Source organism: Chlamydotis macqueenii, chromosome 6 (genome assembly GCF_036417535.1).
Source record: "Chlamydotis macqueenii isolate bChlMac1 chromosome 6, bChlMac1.mat, whole genome shotgun sequence".
NCBI lineage: Eukaryota > Metazoa > Chordata > Aves > Otidiformes > Otididae > Chlamydotis > Chlamydotis macqueenii.
Genome location: NC_141561.1, coordinates 17,798,671 through 17,818,662, shown reverse-complemented (window position 1 = coordinate 17,818,662; position 19,992 = coordinate 17,798,671). Strand labels below are relative to the sequence as shown.

The following is a 19,992-nucleotide window of genomic DNA, read 5'->3' as shown; positions in this document are numbered from 1 at the left end:
ATCATAATGCAATGACCTAATTTCCAGCAGTCCAGTGGAGCTCAGCCCTTGCAAGTACAAGGTCCCCCATGAAAGGGCCCAGAGGTGGGGACCAAGGGCTGCCGCTGGCCAACAGCTGGCCCCAGGGTGTGGATAAAGAAGCAGTAACCCCCCATGTCAGCCTCACCTCCTTGCACTCGGTCTCATTGGCTTTGGGGTCGGCCATCTCGATGCGCTCTTCCCCCATGAGGGGCACGCAGGTGTCGGTGGTGTGGTTGTGGTGGTGGTTCCCCACGATGGAGTTCATGCTGGAGCTGGAGTGGTTCCTTGGGAAGAAGCCCTCTTTCTCATCATTGGGATGGCTGAGGGGGAGAGTAGTGGCCATGAAGGGACTCGCCTCCCTTGCCACCTGGGGCTCTTAGATAATCCCTGAGCCCTGGCAGCCCTCAGCCACATGCCACCCACCTATGCTTCAGCAGCAGGGCACGCAGCACATTGGCTCGGTCTTCTGCTCTGATCTGGTCAGAGATGATCATGGTCTCCACCATGAGATGAGCGATGCCAGGCAGTGTGGTCTGCTCCAGGTCAAGGAGGACGGCACCTACCAGTGGAAAGGGAAGAGCCCTGCTCCTAGTGTGCAGCGCTCCTCGCCACACACACATGCCGGGGACACAGCTGTCTGACCGGGACACCGGCTTTGGCTGGGGTACAGATTCTCTCAGCTGAGAAATGCCCCAAGCTCAGGTGTCCCATGTCCTCCATGTAAACTCTTGTCCCAAGAGAACTCAAAAGCTCCAAGATGCACTGGTAGCTCTGGTATCTCCCTCTTGTTTTGGGCCCCCACTCTGACCAAACCTGCCTTTCACACCAAAGATGGGCCCAAGACCTGCTGGCCCAGGCATAGCCAGGTGTTGCAGCTGCTACGTGCCTGAGAGCAGCAGAGCAGAGCAAAGAACCAACACAGGCACTCTTGAGCTAATGCAAACCCTGGCAAACGAGCTGCTCCCTACATGAAGCCCAGACACAAATGCTGTTGGAGTGGCTCCAGTGAGGGGCCAAACAGTGCCAGAAGCTATCCAGCAAAACCTGTCCCAGAGCAAGACACAAAGCCTGGCCTGTGGTTCCTGACTTACCATGGGCAATCGTCTTCCTGAGCTCCAACAGACTGCGGAAGGACAGTGAAGCCACGTGGGGTTTCCCCCACCTCGCTGTATCCTCCTCCACATCCTCCTCAAACTTGATCCAGCGGGCTGTCTCCCTCCAGTGCATCTCCTGGTTCTTATCCACCACCAGCTCATTCAGCTCCACAAACACCTAGCACGAATCACAGCGAGGACATGAGACTTACCCCAATGCATACAGCTCTATCAGCAATCGCAGAAAGCCTCAGGTTTGTTCACTGCTTGGTCTAAAGCACTGCCTGAGCAAGCCTGCCTTAGCTAACCAGAGGTTCAGTGAACAGAAGCACCAGGACAAGTATCACTGGCAGCGTGGCAGGAGCTTCCATCAGCACATGAAGCACCAGAAGGCTCCAAGTCAGATCGCGTGGGCAGAGGAGAGAGGATGATGCAGTGCTGCATCCCCTTCACCAAACTGTGACAATTTTGTCCTCTGCCTGCTTCTTGGTTTCCCCCATAATTTCCCATACTTACCAGAGATGGTGATGTTACTGTGCTGCCAACTGCCACAACAGTACTACCATTTCTGTGACTTTTTAACACGTTTCCTAAGGTTGATTTCAGCGATTCAATTTGTTATTTCAGAGAAATCTCTGCTTTTATTGAAAAAAAAAAAAGTATTTACAGCCCTCCTGGTAAAAGATAAGAGCTTGAAATGTCACCCCCAAGGTTATGTAAATAATTAATTATATCAAAACCACATTTATCACTTTATAAAGTGCCTGTTTCTAGTCCTGATTTATGGCTTCCGAACAAGTGTGGGAGGACAGCACATGGATACCTCATGGGGCTTCCTATCCAACTTCTTCTTCTTCTTCTTTTTCTTGACAGATGGAGTTGATGTTAATTTTTTGCTTGTCCTGGTGATCTGGCTCCGAGATGGTTTTTTCATCAGATGCCTCCTCACACCAGGATTATCTTCAAAACGGTGGCCTGAAGACACGGGAAAAGGAAAAAAGACCACCAGTTTGTCTAGTGATAACATGCTGTCTGGCAGGGAAAAACATCCAAGCTCACTTCTCTCTCATTAGCTTACACTAGCAAAGCCCTGGCAGCTGGAGCACTCACCATCATCCCCCAGACCTCTGAAGATCCTTCCTGCCTCATCTGTCTACTTTCAGCTCTTCCAGACATCTGTGAGCCAATTCCTTCAAGAAGAAGGCTTCCTCCCAGGCTGTGCATACACTGGAGCATCATTGCAAAAGCTTTTATTCACAGTGCCCAAATAAGTGATGCATGAACCCTCCCCACACTCCCTCAACAAGAAGCAACCTGAAGCGTTGTCTGCACAGCTCTGCACCCAGGCAGCGCAGGCAGGCACCTGGCCGGGGCTCGTTTCTCCCACTGGAGGAAGGCCTGGTGCTCAGCAAGCACTAAGGGCGATGAATGGCAAGGACATTTAGCTGCTGATCTGGGAGACATGTGGAAATATCCATGACTGCTTTATGTAGGACAACGGTGCAGACTGGGGCTGGCATGGAGAGTGGGCTGTTAGCTCCAGCTATCACTGTTTCTAGGTGATCCGCCGTGCCACTGTAATGCCCTCCAAAAGGTCTGTGTTACGGAGTTTGACTGGCCAAATCACAGCCTCCAGAAGCCTCCAGAGAGGCTGTTGAGGCTGCATTACAGACCTATCACCTACCTAGCCAGACCTACCTAGCCAGTGCCCACCAAAACCTGGCCACAACCATGCCAGCCCCTTTTGCAGTGCCAGAGAAGCAGCACCTGGGCAACAGCCTGCCACGGAGAGTAGTTTCCCTGGACACCACTCAGAGACAGCAAGTGTATCTTCCTCAGCACAGACAGCCCAAGGGGATGGGGAACGCTGCAGAGCCCAACTCCAGGATGGGCAGGCTCCCTCAGGTAGATCACAGAGGCAGGGGTTTTGCTCAGCTTCGGTGCATGGAGGCTTGCTGGCCCTGCTTGTAAGGCAAAGCCAAGGTCTTCTCCCTGAGGGATGAAGGGCAGCTCTCCATTGGCTGGGATGAATATTCAGGCTCCGTGTACCATTCTGCACTTGGCTTCAAGACTTGCAGTTCTCAGGGCATGAGAAGTAGCGAAAAGCACTAGGCTTGAAGGCCAAGTGGTCTCTTTGATGTTGCAGGAAAATATCTGTGCATCTCTGGTATGGAAAGACACAGCCTAGCATCAGGCCAGGCATACCACAGCCTTCCTCCTTGGAAATCTGGGTCGCTAAATTCCATACAAAATGAATCAATACTGAGCCTCAGGGCATTTTTCCCCATTGGCTGCCCTGCTGATGCACGTCCCGTGGACGGCTGGACTCCTCCCTGCTCCATTTACTGCACTGCAATGTTGACAGGAGCCAATAACTGCCCACTGGTGTGAACCTTTCTGGGAGCCATGCAGGTGTGGAGCTTCCTCAGAGTTTTGCATGAATTTCTCAATTCCTGCCTGCACGGCAGCCACTACATTGCACTTGGTGTGGACTTGTGCATAAACAAACAGGTCACTAAGCAGATGATCTTGGTATCTGGCATCTTTGCTCCAAACTCTGTAGCTTCTGGTTCTCCCATGCATCCTGGGACTGATCCTCACTGTGTCCCTAGAAGAACAGGGCCTGAGGATGCTCTGCCCAGCAAGACAGAGCGCCCACCCAGAGCATGGCAAGCCTCCTCCATGGCAATGCCAACCTGCCACGCAGCGCTCTTCAGCAACAGCCCTAGAGAGCACACACAGATGTTCAGCCTCAGCCACCAAATGACTGGAGGACAGACAAAACAAAAGGAGCCATGTTTCCTGCCAGCATCTCCAGTGACTTCCACACTTGCTGGCAGGGATAAGAGCTGGAGTGCTGCAGGCTCAGAGTGAGCCAGTGAAGGGACACCTCCAGAGCACTACAGAAGAAAAGAGCGATCCACTTGCTGCTTTCACTTGGCAAAGTGCTTGTAGCCACTGAGATGGCAGCTGGGGAAGGCAAGTCATAGGAGCAGAGTCAACACATGGGCTTAATTTTGGAAGAGGCCACTGGCTTTGGGAGGCTTACGCAGAGCCCAGATGAGGTGCTCCATGCTGCTCTACAGAGACCCTTTCTGTGTCCCGTAAGATTGGTGCTTCCCCCAAATGAAAGTCAAGCTCAAAGTGAGCACCTTGAAGCCCAGCGTCCTTACTCAGGATGGGATCCTGCACCAAGACCAAAGGGTGATGTGCCCAGGGTATAGCTCTGCCCTCCTTGATTGAAGCCAAACTCCCGAGGGTGAGATGAAGCAGCCAAGGACATCTCTCGCTGTACCTTCTCTCCAGCGTTCCCTAGGAGCAGAGCATGAGATAGTGACAATGTCTGAGGACAGAGCATGATTCCTATGGTGGCTCCACTACAACAAACTGGTATGTCATCCTCCCACATAGCATCTCCTACAGTCTCCTCCAGAAGATCTTCTTGCCATGTTGGCTTCCATCAGTCAGATTTCTTGGGAAAACCAAATTCCTTTTCCACCAGCTTAAATCTGAAGATAACAAATACGACTTTGCACTGGTTAAAGTCTTCCCTCAGAGTGCCTGTGCTAATCAGTCCAACTCAGTGGGCAGTTGCCTTCAATTTCTGTGTTACCTCTTGCTTTCCTCCTTTCATTACCCTCTATCCACAAGCAGGAAGCCCAGAAAGAGGTGTCAGAGTATTTGTATCAGTACTAGAGAGCAACATACTAGCCCACTATCACAGGAACAGTGCATGCTTCCTAGGTACCCCAATGGTTAATTTACAGCCAGAAAAAAAAAGAGATGGAAACCCCATATCTCAGAATATTTAAAATTAGACTAAACAAAACGCTAACTAATATACAGTAAGTCACACCCTGTGCTGGCTTCCAGAAAAAGCTTCTGCCCTGCCCTGCACGGAGCCCAAGTCTCTCCTGGCTGATGCCGAGTTCAATGCAACAGGGACAGCTGGACCCCAGCTCCTCCCTGCTGCCACCCAAGTTTCCCTGCGCAGCACTCCTCATGCTCTGAACACTACAAGGAGTGCAAGGAGACCAGTGCAGGTCCAACAAGGACTCTACTCTGCTCAAAAACTATTAATTTCTTCCTGGATCTGAGCTGGTCCTGGAAGAGGTACTGCCATGGAGGAAATAGCTGGGCAAGTGGCACTGGCTGAACGACTCTGGTGTCTCTGCCATATCTCTCTGCAGGATTAATCCACAGCGTGGATTCATTGTGCAGAAATAATTATAGTTAACTGTACAGCACATCCTATTTCAAGCACCTGCAGTATTAGCTGTAGCAATCAATGACTGTGTTAACTGCTGGCAAGCCAAATTTCCCTGCTTTATAAGTGATGCATATCACACCTTGCAGAAGTGATCTGCCCCTTCTACCTTCCCAAGAATAGCCACCCTTTCCTGGGTGAACATGGGCAATTTCTCACACTTTTAATGTACGTTTGCTCAGCTCAGGACAGCTGATGGAGCCAATTTGCTCCAGGTTTCTATTTTGAACTCTGTTGCTATTACACTGTCTAACAATTTACAGTAACAAGTAGCAGACCCAGACAGAAACAAATCCCCACTTGCTGGTCCCTGCAGAAGCACACAGGCAGACATTTCTTCCCCAAAGGCTTGTAAGGACGGGCCGGCTGAGACGGAGAGGCAGGTTCGTTAAGTGTTTTGCCTGAGATCACACAGAAAGGCTGTGGCAGAGTCAGAAACTGAACCAAGGCGCCCCGAGTCCCTGTTGCAAGCACTCTGCCTCCCCACTCCTCCATGCAAAGCCGGTAAGTGGGAGAGTTCTGGAGCCACGCCACCCTCCTGTGTGCACTTCTAAAATCCCTTGAAAAATTAAGACATGATCTGGACAAGGACATTTGGGCAGCCACCACAGAGCTACGGATATGAACAGTGTCACTCCCAAGGTGACAGACAAAGCCACCTTTTAAGTGTGAGTTACCACCATCTGCTGAGGAAGGACTGCCTGTGCGAGGTGGGCACGAGTCTGCGGTTTCCACGCAGTCCCCGGGATGGCTCAGAGATCCAGCTCTCCACAAGGGATGTGCGGGTACGGAAACAGATGCAGAGAACAGAAAGACATTCTCCGCTCTCGGGATTCCTATTCTCTCCCTCCCTGCTTCTCCCACTCTTGCTTCCTTCCTCTTTTCCCCCTTCCAGGCACCCCAGCCAGCCTGCCATTAGCTAGTTTCACAGCCACACTCAAGCCTGCAGACACAGGGACTAGGCTATTTTTCCCTCCAGGCATTATGCTCTGGTGCAGAGCCGAGAACCCGATACCCACCACTGCTTCAGATCCGCAGCCCAGCTCGAATTCCAGCAAAGAGAGAGCAGCAGCACACTGTCACCTTGTGCCACAGATGGAAGGGGAAATGTCTCTGTCCTTATACACACCTCAGAGTAGCTGCTTTTCCTCTGGCCACGGCACGGGCCACATCCTGATAAGCACAAACAGCAAGATGCAGCTGCCTCTGGAGCGGCTCAAGCAGGACATACACAAGCAAGCACCTCAGCACTACAACACAGATCTGTACAAAGACCTGAGACAGACACACAGACACCAGACAGCTCCTCAAGCATCCCCAGGCACACAGTGGGGTGGACCATACCTCCTCTAAAACAGGAGACCAACCTGACACGGAGGGGGCACGGACAGCAAACACCGAGTGGGGAATACGCACGTTAGCTGGGGGCTCTGATCTACAGCTGCAACCGTGGGGTCACTGCTCCGGTACTTACAGGTGGGCTCCTCGCCTGGGTAGCCCAGATGGTTTCTGATGGCCTCCCATAAATCATAGTCTTCAAAATTGAAGGCAAATTCATCAAAGTCCTCATAGCCGAGTGAGTTGCGAATGCAGGTGCTTATCGCTACCTCTGGGCTGCTGCCCCCTTCCGATTCCTTCGCTGCCTCCTGTCTCTCTCGAAGGGCTGTCATTTTGTCCTTGCGAAGGTCAGGGGTCAGGCGCCATGAGCCACTCATCTTTAGAGGAGGGGCTGGGCTAGCCAGGCTGATGCGGAAAGCAAGCTGTCCCGGCGGGCCTTCACCGCAGCCCTGGGGCCAGCCCCGGTGCCTCGCTTCCCTCTTTACGGGGCATGACGGTGCCAGCTGCAGCAGCCCCTGGGGACTGACGTGGTCTTGGCAGGGCTGGCTCCACCCGGGGATGCTTCCGTGGGGGGCTGCCCCACCAGCTCCGCAGGTGCAGGATCTTCGCTCTGCCACGGGGTCTGGTGCTGGCTGCCCAGGGACGTGGTGCCCGTGGCCCGGGGACAGCCAGGCAGTGCGTGCAGCACTGCTTCTCTCCCTCACTCCCTTCTGGTGTCTCCCTCCCTCTCCAGCCTGCAGAGCAACCTATTGAATTCTCCATGTCCTGAGGCCCGGAGCGTGCATTTCCATGACGTCTCTTCTGTCTGCCCTCACACCGCGCACAGGGGCAGTCTCCCTCCGAGGCGCTCTGGAGGGGGCAGCTGCCTCTCCGGGAGGAGAGCAGAGGAGAGGGGAGGCTCCTCACCTCAGGTTTTCTGCAATGCCAGAGCTGGCGTGTCACAGAGACCGCTGATGGCTGGGAAAGTGTGTCAGGAGAGGAGAGAGCTGGGTCTCAGGGAAATGTAGGGAGACCTGAATTGGAGAGGGCAGTGGGGCGGATGGAGGAGCAAGCATCTGTGGGGTGGGTGTGAGCAGAGGTGCTGGAAACACAAGGACCAGCACTGTGGACATTGCAAAGCTCATGGAGAGGAGCCAGGGCTGGAACAGCAGGGGCTGGGGGACAGGGAGGTGAGGACCAGGTCCTGTGGCAGGCTGAAGACCATGCCTGGAGCTGCCAGGGAAGAGGGCAAAGCAGGGAGAAGCAAGGGATACATGCACTAGAGAGGTAAGTAGTGTTGCAAAGCCTCACTTTTCATGCCATCCAAGTCAGCAGATGCCAGCATCTGAGCCTCAGCCTCGTCTGTGGGGACACGTTGGTACGCTGCGCTCTCCAGCGTGGTCATGCTGCCGATGCACATCCGCTCCTTCAAGTCATAGGTAACCCGTTGTCCGCTTGGCACCTGGCCCCAGGGCTTGCGCTTCTCCCACCCGCGAGACAGGCGTTCCCGAGGCCCAGGGAGGCTGTAGGAACCAAAGAGACTGATGGCAGCAAACAGGCTGAATGAGGATGGGCACTGGCCCCTCCCAGGGGCTGAGGTCCCTCAGCCCAGCCCTGACCAACAAGTCCCCGAGAAGGAGCAGAGCCAGGTGTCCCAACACCTAAAGACTGCCCCTTCTGCTCCTCCTCTCCTCCACCACAGAGTGGGATCAGCTTGTGGCCCATGTTGGGGACCCACCTCTGAGTCAGTGGCCTCATGGCCCCCTGACTCGGACAAGCCTGCAGGTCAGCACGACAGCACAAGTTAGCTGGGAGGAAGGGTACTCCACGTGCGTGCCCCAGTGCCCCCAAACCTGCACTCAGGGGATCTCACATACCCAAGGAGGTCACAGGAGTCCCAGAGAGTGACTGTCCCACCAGGGAGCAGCTGTGTTGCTCACAGCCCGTCTCCCTCTGGGCCCCACATCCCCTCTGGCTCAGCAAGCGAATTCAGGCTGGGCACAGCCGCTACACCCAGAGACAGGCTCTGTGCAGAGACGCTGAGCCACAGAGAGTGGCAAGTGGCTCGGCACATGCTCGCCTACCTGCGGAGGGAGGCAGAGCCCTTGTCCTGCAGCAGGTCCGCAAAGCGTGGCGCTGGGGATGGGATGCCACATTCCTCCTCCACGTGGAACTGCGCGGGGGACAGGGCGCTGCCAGACTCCTCCTCATCGCTGCCGATGGTGAACTGCAGAGACGACAGTCCTGACAGCAAGAGCTGGGGCAGGCAGCCTTCACCCCAGTCCCGGACATGCAGATCCTCCCCGGATCCCCACAGCCTAGAAAGGGCCACACTGACTTCCCTCATGTGCCCCGTACCCTGGGACTGGTCGTACTGAGCCCCTCCATATCCTATACACCTTAAGAACAGCTACATTGATCTTCCCTCATGGCTCTTACACCCCCAAAATGCTCATGCACACTCCACTCCAAGCAATGGCTTATCTGTTACTGTGCCCCAGTGCCCATCTCTGCTAGGCAGGGACAAAATCACTTTTTCCCACAATATTGCAGATACAACCTCTTCTCCCTGCGTGGCACACTCCCATAACCACACATGCTGGCACCCTCCCGATATCAACCCTCCCTCCACCTCCCCCGAGTCTCCGAGACCCCTCCAGGTAGGGATGCCCCAGCCTTGCCTTTGGTTTGCTTGGGGGCTCCAGCTTAGGGGATGTGTCCTTCCCACGAGCTTCACCCTCAGACTCTGCAGAGATCTCTTTCTCCTGGGCCTCCTCTGCCTCAGACTCTCCTTCTTCCTCTTCTTCTTCTTCCTCTTCTTCCTCCTCTTCTTCCCCCTCCTCGTCCTCTTCCTGGATGGTGGGGGTCACCTCTGAGGGGGGTACTGAAGTTTTCTTCTTTTTCCTCCTCCTTTTTTTCCTCCTGCTGGCACGGGGGGGCCTCTTTTGGAACTTGAGGGCAGAAGGGAGGTGAGTGGAAAGGGGATGATGGATGTGGTGCGAGGTTTGGCGGTGGACTGAGAGAGAAAAAGAGAGTCAAGGGCAGGAAGAGGCTGGGAGGAACCTGCCAGGCGCCCCTCCAGGAAACAGCATGGTCTGGAGATCAAGGGCCAGGAAGGGTAAGGAGAGCCACCAGCCCGCAGGGACATAGCAAAGCTCTTTCAGTGATGCGGCAGGCTGCGTCCAGCCTGGGGTGGCTGGGGAGGCAGACCCCATGCGGTGCCAAACTGCCCCAAGACAGCTCCACTGCCCTGGGAAAGGCAGGACTCCTCTCCCAGTGCTGCCAAAAGCCATTCGCACGGCTACGCAGAGCTGCAGTGACCTGCCAGAGGCACCATCCCCTTCCTAAACACTGGGAAACGTTTCTCGCATTCTCAAGCAAGCATGATTTGGGCCCATTACAAACATTTATTTCCTGCATAGTGTTCTTTGACTTAAATAGATGTGTCTTATTTATCCCCCCTGGCTTTGACATAAAGTCCCTCCTGCACACCCACAGGAACCACAGACCAAGCCTTTTAGTGCAGATGCAACCTAAGTCCACATCCCAGGTAGTGTGAGGGCTTGTGCCTACCAGCCTCTGAAATGCAGGTTCAATTAGGAGGCTGTCTTTTAAAAACCAGGGTAAAAAACAGGGCAGGAGGACTTCTCTTTAAACTAATCTACAAAGAGAAATTCATACAGGCTTGACCTAGGTGTCGTGGGAATTGTAGAGTGAGAAGAAATTAATGGCATTTCTGAGCCTTCACTCCAAAACAACGATAATGCACCATGCAGGGAAAGGGGTAAGCTCAGCATCTCCCTGTGAGAGAGGAAAGCCATTTCTGCCAGGTCGATCTGCAGGCATAAGGCCTCCCATAGACAGTCTGCAGGATGCACAGATCCCGGGGCTGCACCCGGAGCAGCTGAAATAACGGGGGCACCAGCCACTTTGCAAGGGGGCTTTGCTCAGCAGCTCTTCCTGAGGAATTGTTTCCAGTCTGTTTTGATTTGGTTCCTTCCCAGCTTTCCTGTGACATGGCAGCAAAATCTGTTTATAGTGAAAACTACCTTCAAAGGACGTTTTCAATGGAAGCTGTAACCTTCTCCCTGGGAGAGCCAGGCAGGTTCATTGTTCTGCTGTCATGTTTCCTTTCCTTTGGTTTCTCAAGTCTTTTCTCCCTTGTTTCCCCCCTTGGGAACAGCAGGGATGTTTCACACATCCCCCTGGTTCAGCAGGAGAGGCCTGTGGCAAGATTAGAGGAGACTGGGAATGGTCAGACATCTGCAAATTGGAGAGAGTTTGGGCTCTTTATAAGCTTTTTCCTCCAAAGCATACTCTAGTTCTTTGACTTAACTAGCTGGACCCTATCTCACTCACAAGTTTTGGCAGAAAGGCCCTCCTGCCCGGCTGCTGTGCTCCCGTAGCACTGCTCTGCATGCCACAGATAGAGCAGGCAGGAATTTCTAACGTCAGAAGAAGCAACACAGGCCCCAGCTGTACCCACGTTGCTCCTTCTACACCACAAAGCTGCTGGGGAGGACACAGCCCATCTTTCCCTTCTGGCTTGTTCACATCAGCCCAAGATAGAAACGTTTGCATTTGGGATCAGAAGGAAACCAAAGCCTTGGCTGCAGGGAAAGGCAGCGATGGTAAGTGGCTGACCTGGCACAGAAGAGGGGAGCACCATTCTTCACCCCTGCACCCAGCACTCCTCGTGCCAACTGATCACGTGTCTGCAGAGGCGGCCCGCAGGTGGGAAAAGCATACCTCTCCCAAATCCAACGGGCTTCACGCCTCCCTCTTCTTCCTCCCTGTCCTCCTGCAGCTCAGCCGCTGCCCTCCTTCCCTGCTCCCTTCCTTGCTCTGCCTGCCTGTATGGAAAGTAACTGCCAAACCAGTGTCCTAGATGTGTGATTACACTTCTCAGTGAACTTGACACCAGAAATACGAAAAAGTAATTTGGATAGGGAACCCAGAAGGAAGAGCCTACATATTAGGAATTCCTGGCTTTGAATAGGGAAGGAAATATTTCTAAACCCAGAGAGCATTCACCTCCACGGGCTGGTATGTTATCTTTCAAAGTCTAATGACCTAAGCAGAGCTTCCAGCTTTATGAGTATCAACTGTATAAAACTTCTGATAACCAGGGTTGTCAACAAGGGTTGACGTAGTCCTAGATAACAGGGATACATCAAAGGAAAACAAGCTTCATTCTGAAAAAGAAAGGAGGACTCTCCTATTAAGAAGAAAACCAACCCCAAACAGTGCAATCTCTAGTCAAACTTTCAAAGAAGCTTCTGCCATGCATGCTCAAGCAGATTGTCCGTGTCCTCCAAGCCAACCCACACACTTCTGCACACAGGCAGGGCTTCTGAGCAGCTAAGTCCTACCAGCATAGGACAGGTATTTGACCCACAGCAAAGCTACTAGCACCTTGCAGCCATGTGTGCGAGTACTCAAGTGGACAGTATTATTTGGATGGAGCCTCTGCAGAGAAACGACACAAGCAGAAAGTAGCAGCTGGGGTGCACTACAGTAATAGACTATTACCAGCAAACTTTTACAACAGCTATTGGAAATGAGTGGCCAAGCAGAAAACAGCCTGGTGATGTACTTGGAATATAATGTTCCTGAGATTGTACCCCGTCAAAGCTAAGCTGGAAAATAAGGAGTATCTGACTGTGGAGAGCCAAAGAGTGGGAAACTTTCCCAACCGTTGCTACTTGCCAACACATAAGCAGGCTACTGGCTGGGGGACTCTTCTTCCTGCCCTTCACTGCTGTTACTACAAGCTAATGTGACCCATCTACACCAGGCAATAGTTTATGGCCACTCTTGGGGGCACACTCTCACTTTACAAAGTGAGTCTGGGCAGACTGGCTGCCCTCATCACGGAGGGGCAGTTAGAGGAATAAATACGCAGATCGGAGGAATTCAGGTGAGATAGCTACAGCACTTTAAATTCACACCCCATTTTTATTTTGCAATCTTTTCTATGAGCAGATAAGCCTGATGGTTTCATGGTTGCTATTTAGAAATACACAGGCATGTCTGACTGGAGCCATCTGCTTTTAGACTGGGGAGGACAGCCTGGCTTCTGGCCATATTTGGATGTTTCTTTGCAGCCATATGGAAGAAAAATAATGTCAAACTGGAAATTTCAATGGGGGAGAAGTGGCTGCAGAGGTCCTCAACACTGGGTGAGGAGGTGAGCAAACACCCCAGGCTGAGTCACGCTGTTACATGGGCTGAGCAGTAGCTACACCACCGAGGATGGGGAAAATAAGGAACAGACTGGGAAGAGGTCATAGGCACTGGTGCTAAACTGGGTGTACATAGTACCTTGGGTACACTCTGAAGGGAGGAAGTGAATGGCAGGCTAACACAATCTGCAGGGTCCTGGCACAAGGACAGAGCACGTGGGGCTGAGTGAGGGTTGGGGACAAGGGTGGAAATGGGTACAATGGTTCAAACCTACGTACATTCAAAATCTCTCTCACTGTAGCTGCGTCTTTGCTTCTCCAGATTGCTTGATGCTGATTTGCTTATTAGGTCCCCAAATCTCTCGATTGACAAAGTTTTATCCAAGTCCTCATCGTCCTCGGCACCAGGAGAGACTGTCTCTGCGCGATCTCTGCCCTGCACAGAAATCGCCAGACAAGAATCAAACACTGCAGACCCTCTGGATCCACCCGCCCTGCAAATGGTGCTTGTTGAGGAGCAGCAGGCTCCACACGACAGGGCTGGGGCATAGTTTCTCACTGAGAAACACAGCTCCGCTCAAAACCAAGAGCCAGAACAGATCAGCAAGCCTCCAAGCCACGCTCTGAAGAGATCTCTTAGCGGTCCTCCACACCTCCCTTGAGTGGCAGGTATCAAGGGGCTATGTCAGTGCCTGTCTTTCCTACTAGAGGAGATGTGTCACTTTTGTTTAGCCGGAATTCTCTCTCCTCATATCTAACTGCTGCCTTCTGGCCTTCCTTTTGCCCAGTCTGCCATCCCTCCCTTTCCCAGACCTCCTCCGTACTCCCTCCTGGGAAACTGCATCTCTGCTCCGGTGAGCTGCCCTTGGATCAGTGACCATCCTGAGCCTTCCCACTTCCCCGCCACACTCCTAGGGGACCCTGTTCCTCTTTGGCAAGCCTTCTTCAGGCTTTTCTGCCTGTTTTCCTCCTGTTTTGGGCTACCGGCACTTCTCTGCCTTTTGCTGGTGGGAGACTCTCCAAGAAGAGCATCACCAGGTGACTCCTGTCCTTTCTGCCTCCCAAGGAGCTGCAGCTGGTAAAATTCTTCATCAATACAGCTGAAATGCCAGTGCAGAGCTGTTGTGGACTCCCGTGTTTCCATGGAAACAGGAGGCCCAACTGTGACAAATCTGCCTGTGCTGGGCGGAAAGAAGGAGCAAGGCGGCTTTAGCCGAGTTGTGCCTCTCCTCGCATCCCCCAGCTGTTCCCAGCTGTGCCCTGGGAGCGGCTTTGTATCTGTGGGTGAGACTGCTTCTCCTCTCACCTTAGCATGGGTGTCCCAAGCCCAGCCTAAGTGGGGAGAGTCTAATTGCAAGCTGCCCAGCTCCTCCTGCCGCTTGCCTACCCCACCCAACAGCATGTGAAGGCACAAGGACCCCACAGAGCAACCCCTGGCCATTTCTGGACCACAGTTTGCTGTCTGCACGGAGAGTGAATGCGGGCTCATGGGCAGCCTTGGGGCACCCTTCATGCAGACTCATCCTTGGAGGCTGTGTCTCCTACTGCAGCAGGCTGCCAGGACATGGGTCCCGCATACGGCCTGGCACGAGTGCGGTCCCCGGGGAAGAGACAGCCCCGCTACTTCTGGATTCCCACCTCACCTGCTGCAGGTCGATGAAGACATCTCCTATGGGAGGGGACTCTCCAGCTGCCATTTTGGTTCAGGACCTAAGGGCCTGGGCAAAATATCAACCCTTCTCTTTCACCGTCAGGCACCCAGCAAACCTGGAGAGTGGCATAACCTGTGGAGAGAGGGCACGACAAGGGAATTTCATGGGAGACTGCTAGCCACTGCCCTCAACCCCCCTGGCTCCTAACCCAGAGAGGTCCTCACTGGCCTCAGGGAACCTCTCCAGCATCACTAGGACGGGGATGTCCCCCAGCACGCTGCAGCGAGGGGGTGAGAATGGCCCAGCCCACACTGCTTTGTGCACCATCTCCAACAGTTCAAGGGCAGGTGGGACTCTGTCCTCCAAATGACCTGCTGCTCAGAAGGTGCAGGGGCTGACAGAGACAGTGGCTACGCATGGCTCCTGCATGGGCTTTGCAGAAGAAAGGCTTCCTGCTCAGCCACCTCTCCACCAGCACATCTGTGCAAAGCCGGGGCATGACTGACGGCTGGGGAAGGATAAAATTGGAGAGATTGGGTGCTGGGAGAGCATGCCGGGAGCAGGCAGTGTAGCGGTCCTGTGCCACCTAGCTTTAATGGAGCAGATCCCAAAACGGCCAGGAAGAATCTCAGAGAGACCTGTACAGGCCAGAAAGACGGCACAAGGACAAACAGTTCAGCATTCAAACACCAAACACAAAGCAATAAATGTTACAAGGGAAGAGGCCAACCTTCAGACTGCAGATATGGGCCCTGTCTGTGCTGGCGTGGCTGAGGGACACAGAAGACTCGTGGGCAGCCTGAGGGAGCTCTCTGCTCAACACAAAGCTGCAGGGTGCCAGGGTTGACAAGGAGTGGGATGGAGACTAACACAGAAACAGCTGTGGTCATGTCATCTACAGCAACAGTGCAGGCTGAGCTCAGCATGGGCTGCACCCAAGGAAGAGTTGGAAATGGCACAGAGACTGGCAGTGGGAAAACACCGACCTCCAAAAACTCATCTGAACTCTTACGGAGAAGGAGAGAAGATGTAAGCACATGCACAGTGCTTTGGACACAGGAATAAGCCAAGTGTTCTCGTCTCATAGCATAAGTAAAGGAACATTTGTTAAAACTACAAGGGTAGAATACAAATGATTTCAAAACTGGCAAAAGAAAACATTTTTTTTCAGTGATGTCACTGAGGAGGAAAAAACTGCAAAGTCAGAGGATAGCTTGGCCATCTCTCTGGGTAAAAAGTTGTCATATTTATGACAATAAGAGAAGTTAAACTCATCTTTCAGAACAAGCTATTCTCTAGCTATGAAAGCTTTGGAATAAGTATTATAGGTGATATCCTGGTGATCTACTGAGAGCTTTCTCATCTGAAGTACTTAGTACTTAGTATGGGCCACTGAGATAGGTTACTAGAACACCAAAACAGATGGTCTAAACGTGACACCAGTAAGGCCACTTCATCATCCCTCCTTCTATTTTTTAAGACATCCGGACGGTGCTGCTAGAGTCTCTGCTTATTCTGCCTACCTGAAGGCACACATTTAGCTTATTCAAACCAAAATTCCCAGGATAATCTGTAAGGGAAATTTTTGAGGAGCTAATCTGACCACTGATGAAGCATGCTCCCTTGGTCCACCCTCCTAATTATCAGTAACAAGGCAAAACTTAATGGAAGAAACCCCTCAAACACCTCTCATTGACTCTTAAGTAACTGAATCCCTCGATGAGACCTGAACGGCTTGAGAGAAATATCCTGCCAAGACAGACATCTGAAAAGCAAATGCAGAGTCCAGGCCATCAGGAACAGGACAGAAAAGAATGAAAATACCCAATCCACTCTGTAGATCTTAAGCTGTAATCTTCAACTCCATACCCTGCCTTCCAAGAAAGACAGAGCAAAGGGGCACTGAGAGAGAGAGCAGAAAAAAAGGCGAAAGGTCTGGAAATCATCTGTAAGCACAGACCAAGCTGCTTTTTAGTAGGAGACATGATAGACAAAAGGGTAATACACGGCTTTTATCTCCTTTCGCATTTAACTCAAGAATAGGGTATCATTCTATGAAAGCAAACAGCAGCACATTTGAAACCGAAGGCAGGGAACGCTTTATTCCAGTGGGAAGAGCTGGCGGGGGAACCTGACTCTGCAGTCGTGCAGAGCCACGGCATGACGACTGTTAAAGAGAGGACTGGGTATTTGTAAGGAACGTAACATCCACAGCTACAGACTGTGGGCAAAAACATGTGGTAAACACTAGGACTTCAGGGAGCAGAATGATGACAGGGCTTTGGATGGCAGCTCCTGTAGTGGCAGAATCCCTAAAAACTAGCAAAATAGTAAAGGTAATTTAACAACAACAACAACAAAAAGCTAATGCTCAGCTCCACCTCTGTGCCATTAATCTGCCTTGTGAGGCCTCCAAAGGAAACTGCAAACTGTCAGCAGTGTTGGGAAACAATGTGCTTTGTTTCAGGCCAAGCCCAGGTTTGTCTGGAGCTAGGCAGAGCCTGGCAGGGGCATCTGTGCTCCGGGCAGGGGGAAACCCACGGCCGGGAAAACTGTTGGGTGCAACAAACTCTGCCAGCTCCAGCTTTGCAAGATGTTACACTGAGTCCAAAACTACAGCCTGACTGCCTAAACAAAGTTAAAAGGGAGGGAAAATCCAGCAGTTGGTCCTTCTTCACCCGCTGAAAATGTGTCACTCTAATGACGCTGCTGAACAGCTAAAAGCAAGACAAGACAGTTGTACTAGAGTAAAGCAAGGGAGCCCTTGGGACTTGCTTTGAAATTTCGGAGGGATTACGAGGTGCTCACAGGGGTTTCCATCAATCCCCTGCTCATCACTCTGTGAAAGCAGGACGCTATGCGGATGCGTGGGCGCGTGGAGCCAGCAGGCTTGAGGTCTGGGCTGCCAGAGGGGTCTGCCACTTTGTGGGAGTGAGAGAGGAGCGAGGATGGGAGATGCGTTTTCTGATCCTAACCCACTTTCCTACCTTCTGGAGAAGGGAGAGCCCATGGCCTGGCAGCACTGGTGCTCCCTTTCGGTGCATTAATTGATGGCTGGCCACTAGAGGCCACCTGCCCCTTACTCTGTGCAACCTGGTGCAACCTCTCGGAGAATGGCTGGATGGACGCCTACTCGGATCTGGCCTGGCTTTTCTATTACCCACAACAGACAGAGTTCAGAGAAGAGCAACAAAAAAATTGCCAGTAGGCCAGAGGGATTGATTTATAAGGAAAGGTTAGGAGCTAAATTTGTCTAGCGCAATATGGGATGACTAAGATGGGGAGGGGACAAGCCAGCAGTCTGGAAAGATCTCAAGGGTTTAAAAAATGACTAAATATATTTTTTTTTCAGGTGGCCCTGCACAAAGAGGCTTAGAAATGGGTTCAAATTTAAAAGAGAAATTTAAAACGAATATCAGAAAGAATTCTGCTAATGAGCATCATGCTGAAGCACCCAGCCTGCTGGCATCACTGCCTGGGCTGCCAGAAGAAGAACATGAAAGGGGAAAGAAAAAAAAAAAAAAACAACAGTAAAGAAAACTGAATGAATGATACCTTCATCCTACTGTATCTCCTGGTTGTCGGGAGTACGTGATTCAGCATTCCCGCTAGAAGTAATTTTCAGTAATAGAAGCGTCATGCCAGCAGGCCAGATTCGAAGGGAGGCCAGAAAAACCCACAGCCTGCAGACCCGTGCTCACTCACACCTCCCTGCTCTCTCCGCAAGCGCATCAGTAAACAGAACAGGCTCACCTAAATCACTGTACCTCGTACCAACGGTCTAGGCAAAATGAACGCTGAAGGAAAGTGAGCAGGCATGCCCCCGTGACACAGGCAGCCACAGCATCTCCCACATGTTGCTATAAGGACTTGAGCAGGGCTTCCCCCAACCCCCAAAGGCTGCTTCACAGTGCCAGCGCAGGAGCTTTCCCATTTTGCTGAGAAAAATGCCTCTGGCGTATCTTCGAGGGGCAGAAGCGAGCCGATCACGCTGCTCCTTTGCAGCAAAGATGAGCTGGGAGGGCTACAGCAGACAAGGGGCTGCACAGAGGCCCCATATCTATCTCCTCAGCTCTCCCCTAATCCCCTGGCCGAGAATAATTTAGCTCTGGAGCGTCTAGACAAGGAGTGGACGTTAAGATAGGGATAAAGCCACAGAGGCAAAGCTGGTTGGGGATAGAGGAGAAGAGACTCTGGCTGGTAGACGCAGAGAGGAAGAGCTCAAAAAGGAGAAGGATTAGAGGCCTGGGAAGATTTTCCTGGGAAGACATACTGATGAGCCTGTCCGTACAGGAGAGGAGCAGGAGGGGTGCTGCTGCATGCACCGAAACATTCGGATGCTGCTGTGACAGTCACAGCCTCCAAGCCGAATGAAACGGGAGTGGGCTGTGCAGCCCCTTCTGGTCCCCCGCCACGAAGGAGGAACAAGGACACACACACCAGAACAAAAAGGCGACGCATAAGACAGTAAACACACAAAGTTTTCAGGCACGAAGGGTTTAACCTGTGGATTTCCCTGCCACGTAGCTATGCTGAAATTAAGAACACAGAAGTATTTATAAGGCTTAAATATTCCAATGAATCCTACACCCTGCTGAACTAACCTGGATAAACCACCACAGCCATTCACTCCTGAAGCACCTGCTCCCTTCCCTGACTCTCCCGCCACAGAGGTACCGGACGGGACGGAGCTCACACGCAGACACACACGGGAACAAAACCCACTCCAGGACGAAGCTCCAGCACCAGACAGCGACAAGAAGACACCCTTCCACTGGACGTACAGACAGATGGCTCTGACAGACACACGGACAGCCCGGGGAGGGAAGGGACGTGGGGATGCACTGCACCACGTACCGTGCCTTGTCGTTCCGTGAAACCCGTACGGTGCGGTGCGGCGCGCGGGACCACGCCACGCTGCACACCGCGTCGTGCAGCATCCAGCACCGGGCGCTGCGCCGTGCCCGCGACTGTGCTGCGTGCTGTGCCACGCACCGTGCCCGTGCCACGCACCGCTCTGCATCGTGCCGTGCCGTGCCATGCCATGCACCGCTCTGCACCGTGCCATGCCATGCACCACGCACCGCTCTGCATCGTGCCGTGCCATGCCATGCCATGCCATGCCATGCACCGCTCTGCACCGTGCCATGCCATGCACCACGCACCGCCCTGCACCGCGCCACGCACCGTGCTCTGCGGGACATTGGTGCCCGCCACGCGTGTCCGCGGGGCCCGTGGGCTGCTGCAGCCGGGGCAGCGGAGGGCCAAGAGCAGGGACCCGCCCCCCCCAAAAGCCCGTACCTCGCACCGCCGGAGAAGGACAGCCGCGCGCCGCCGCGCCGCGCCCCGGCCCCGCCACCGCGCTCCGCCCGACACGTGCCGCGCCGCGCCGGCGGCGGCGGGCGGCGCTGCGGCCCCGGCCTCCCGCCGGCCCTGCGCCCCTCCCGGGCCCCCTC

At 53.1% G+C, this 19,992-nt stretch overlaps 1 protein-coding gene across 1 annotated transcript in view; it reads right to left on the bottom strand.

Moving 5' to 3' along the window:
- Positions 1–19,875, bottom strand: part of SLC4A3 (solute carrier family 4 member 3) — a 34,278-nt gene extending 14,403 nt beyond the window's left edge. The window contains exons 1-10 of the mRNA XM_086750449.1: positions 19,838–19,875; positions 14,528–14,668; positions 13,164–13,320; positions 9,381–9,715; positions 8,784–8,926; positions 8,011–8,222; positions 1,939–2,090; positions 1,113–1,293; positions 445–580; positions 167–341 (exon numbers count right to left, since the gene is read on the bottom strand). Coding sequence (XP_086606575.1) covers positions 167–341; positions 445–580; positions 1,113–1,293; positions 1,939–2,090; positions 8,011–8,222; positions 8,784–8,926; positions 9,381–9,715; positions 13,164–13,320; positions 14,528–14,581 — 1,545 coding nt within the window. The 5' untranslated portion in view covers positions 14,582–14,668; positions 19,838–19,875. The remainder of the gene's footprint in view (positions 1–166; positions 342–444; positions 581–1,112; positions 1,294–1,938; positions 2,091–8,010; positions 8,223–8,783; positions 8,927–9,380; positions 9,716–13,163; positions 13,321–14,527; positions 14,669–19,837) is intronic.
- Positions 19,876–19,992: the final 117 nt, after the last annotated feature.